The 4,008-nt window shown below is 46.5% G+C and overlaps 1 protein-coding gene across 1 annotated transcript; it reads right to left on the reverse strand.

The window, feature by feature from the left end:
* Positions 1 to 767: 767 nt before the first annotated feature.
* LOC147615121 (mitogen-activated protein kinase kinase kinase 17-like) lies at positions 768 to 3,594 on the reverse strand. Its single transcript, XM_086779102.1, has one exon. It carries the CDS (start codon positions 3,187 to 3,189, stop codon positions 1,639 to 1,641), a length of 1,551 nt encoding a protein of 516 aa, XP_086635228.1. The 5' UTR covers positions 3,190 to 3,594; the 3' UTR covers positions 768 to 1,638.
* Between the last annotated feature and the right edge of the window lie 414 nt (positions 3,595 to 4,008).

Genomic DNA, 4,008 nt, shown 5'->3' on the forward strand with positions numbered 1-4,008 from the left:
ACATTTTTCTTCTTACTTTTCCTTGAAATCAAACCTAAACATAAAAAAACCATTGGCTTCTACCTTTTTTCAATTGAAGACATTTTTCTTCTTACTTTTCCTTGAAATCAAACCTATTACAAAGTTTTAAAGCTAACTTTAATATTTTTAAAATTTTTAAAATTTCTAGATACATGGTTTATTTTTGAAACACTTGGACAAGCAAGCACATTCAAGGAATTTCATATCTTTTTGACATCTATTGCCTTCCCAATTCGTAAATCCATCTTGAGACACTTTTCACTCAGAATCCACTTAACTAGCTCTATTTACAAGACTAGTGTTAATGTAGGATACTCATTATCTTTTCTATGTATTTATATGAGAAACACTAGTGATCCAATGTACTACTCTATATTGTATTATTACATATTTCTTATGCCTAAAGAGGGTAAGAAAAACCAAACTGACGTCTTTAGGTAACCCCCAAAAAAAAGTTTAAGAAATTCAAAAGTTGTTTACACTCAACGTGGTTCTAATTTTAAAATTGAAGATAACTTCACAGACCCATTTTCAAAAGTAGTAAGCTCTTTGTCTAAATTTTTTTATCAAATGATACTACTGTGCAGTGTGAGGTATACAATTTAGATATGAACTTTTAAAGCTCATGTTCCTGTAACTAGATCCCTTTAGGACATTACCTATATAAGAAAGCACATGAGTTGTTCAACAAATTGAATAAATAGATAAAGGGATCGCGACAATCACACCACAGTCAAATTTTAATTCGTGCGAGTTCAACAATTTAACTCTACATAATCGGTTTTTTAAGGAGTAGCGTATTTTCATAGGGCACTGATAACAATTGATGATAGGACCATCTATGGGTTAACCTACAATTGTCATACGCAAACACTAAACAAACATCCGAACAACCTAGTTTTCTAATCTCAAATTGTTTCCAAATTTTAAAAAAAAAGTAAACACGAACTTTAATCTGTAACAAGCGAATCACTTAAATGTAGTTGTGGGTTTTCCCATTGACTCTTGTCATCCGCGTATTCTTCTCTGATCCATGCATCGAAGTTTTACAAGGACAATGTATGCTAAATTTTCAATCAAAAAGCCAGAAAGTTATATAACCTCTCTTCGCGGAAGTGCGCCACACGTGGGATTGTTGCTAGAGGGAGTGGCATCAAATCAATCAAGTAACAAGGTAGTGTGGATTGAAGCGCAACGTAAGCGAGAGGCGATGATCGATGCCAGGACGCATCTCGTGCGTTGCTGCTGCACATATCATTTTACTCTTTCTTTATTAATAATCGGAGGAGGAGGAGGAGCAGCAGCAGCAGCTGACGCCAAGAAAAGAAAAAGATCATTGAGCTGATAAGATGAAGAATTGCGATTCACGACACGACAAAGGAAGAGATCACACGTGTGTGGAAGGGAAGGGTCGAAGGTTGCTCTGAATTGAAGAAAGAAGATGTTGTGTGTGTTACAATTAACCACCAGCACAGCAGAGCAGGAGGAGCAACAAAAAGCAAGCAATGCACTAATAAATAAATGGTAGTTGAAGTTTCTTTTTTAAATATATATAATATTATATTATAAAAAGAATGGTGGTTATCATACATCCACAGAACCGGACGCAAAGAATAATCAAGTCTGCGGGATGATGTGGCATTCAGCCGAGGTGGTGACGGAATAAGCAGCAGTCGAGGCAGATGGCCTGCTGACGAGGCAGACAGGTGAAGCAGCTGGGTTGCTGGCGTGGCATGAAGTCGGCGTGATTAGATGGGCACACGTGCTGTCAGCGGTGCACGCTCTGCAGGTTGTATGCGCTTTGCCCGGCAGATCTGTGCCCGCCATGCTGGCGGTTGCGAACGTGGCTGCAGCCGACGCCGTTGTGGGCGGCGACGCCGCCAATCGGTCTCCGGTCCGCCGCCTGCGCAGAAAATCGAGGCAATCGAAGTTCACCTGCGCGGCAGTTCTTCTCACGGCAACCGGCTGACAGCGCTCCTGCTGCTCTCCCATCGCCTCCTCCCTCGCCAGCATGAAGCTAGACAACGGCCTCTGCCTGTCTTCCGCTTGATCGTCGCCGTAGACTCGCGGCGATCGGACGGTTATCCACCCAGCTGGTCCTCCGCGCGGCGTCGCCGGGGGCGTCGCTATTTTCCCTTCGTCCAGAGCGTTTAGCCTCGGCAGCAGATTCTGTACAACTCTCCCGCCCTGATTCTCCATCCTTTGGAATTGCAACACCGGCACAGAACTAGCATTTGCAGACTGTGAATCCCACTCGCCCATAGTATCCGCGCCGACATCCAGGACACTTGTAGGCGAGGACGGCACCTTGAGCCGATCACAATTTACACAATACCCAACATCACCACCACCACCCATCCTTGCCTTCTTCTGCACAAACGGATGCTTCAGAAGCTCTGAGCTCGTCCACCTCTGCTTAGGATTTTTCTGCAAACACTTGCTCAGAAAGTCTTTGCCCTCTGCAGACAAGCAATCCGGCAATGGGGGCAACTCCTCCTTGCCCCCGATTTGCATCAGAGCAGCAAAAAGATTGAGTCCTTTGCTCCAAGGAGGCCGCCCAGTAGCCATCTCCACAATGGTGCAACCCAATGACCATATATCAGACGGAAGCCCTTGCTCCACTTGCATTATCACCTCCGGTGCCATCCACAAAGGGGTTCCCTTCACTCCAATGCTCTTCTGATCCAACCTCTTGGCCGATCCCAAATCCGCAATCTTCACACCAGACGATCCAATCAGTATGTTCTTGCCCTTTATGTCACAGTGCACAAGCCCTTGGCTGTGCAAATAATCCAGACCCTCAAGAATGCCTCTTGCGTAGAGCCTTACGAGGGCCTCATCAAGTGGGCCTCCAAATTTTTTCATCAGATCGGCCAGGCTCCCCCCTGCCATGTACTCCATAAACAAGTTCCGCATTTGGACCCCGTTCTCAAGGGTGTGATCACCCCCGAAGCATCTGATGATGTGGGGTGAATCAAAGCTTTGGAGGAACTTCAATTCATTCTCAATGGCTAAAATCTCCGCACCTGTTCTGTCGGAGCAATCTATGGATTTAACGGCAAAGAGCTCGCCGTTGTCCATGTTAATTGCCAAACTAACCTTGCCAAAGGATCCGGCACCGATGAGACTACCACGGACCCATCGTCGGACAGCACTGTGAGAGGCCATAGAGGCGCGGAAACAAGCAAAGCAAAGATGACGGAGAGCAGGTAGAAGGTCCCTCGCTGCAATGAAGCAAGGGGAGGAAGAGAGAAAGGGCCAGTGATCATGACGAGGAAAAGCACAGAGATGGGGGAACCAAGGCTAAGAAGAAGAAAGAGAGGGCAAAAAAAGAAGACGAAGAGGTAGTACGCTCTATAGGAAGGTGAAAATAGGCGGAGCATGCCAGATTATAAAGGAAACCAGGCGGCAGGTTAGGAGCCCGACGAGGTTGGCCAATTTGGCCTTTTGTCCTGCTCCAAGCCCAACGAGGTTTTGGCCATTGTGCCCGGCGTGTTTTGTCCCGTACCCACGGCGAAACCGCCTCGGCCCCACGAAAACCGCCGTGCGGTTCCTGTTCGAAACGCCCCGGCAAAATCGCGGTTTACGGGCTACTCTATTTAACTAACTGCGCGAGTTTTGCCACCCTCGCCGCCGCCCGCTGGATCAAACGGCGGCGACTCCTCCTCCTCCGCTTCTACACCAAAACATAATCCCCGCCTCGATTCATTCCTTGCTTACCACCATGGTTTGGCGCACGGTTGCTCCACCGTTTGCGTGGGATTTCCTCGGGAAACCAACTCGGTTTTCGCAAGAGTTGGTTGGGTGTAACTTCTGGCACTTTGCAAGTTGGCCTCGTTTTCTTTTCCTACCGTCCTTTATTTTGGGTCCTTTTATATATATATATATTTATTTTTCAGCAACTACCCATTCCCAACGTGAACGGTGGTGACCTCTCTTTTTTCTTGCCACTCTCACGTCCACCTTCCCTCGTGCACCCTCCTCCGC

The sequence above is a fragment of the Cibotium barometz genome, chromosome 40 (genome assembly GCF_041138505.1).
Source record: "Cibotium barometz isolate CiBa-2024 chromosome 40, ASM4113850v1, whole genome shotgun sequence".
In the NCBI taxonomy this organism is placed as follows: Eukaryota; Viridiplantae; Streptophyta; class Polypodiopsida; order Cyatheales; family Cibotiaceae; genus Cibotium; species Cibotium barometz.

Bases quoted from the DNA above. Each gene is read 5' to 3' on its own strand.
- LOC147615121 (XM_086779102.1), bottom strand. From the start codon at position 3,189: ATGGCCTCTCACAGTGCTGTCCGACGATGGGTCCGTGGTAGTCTCATC.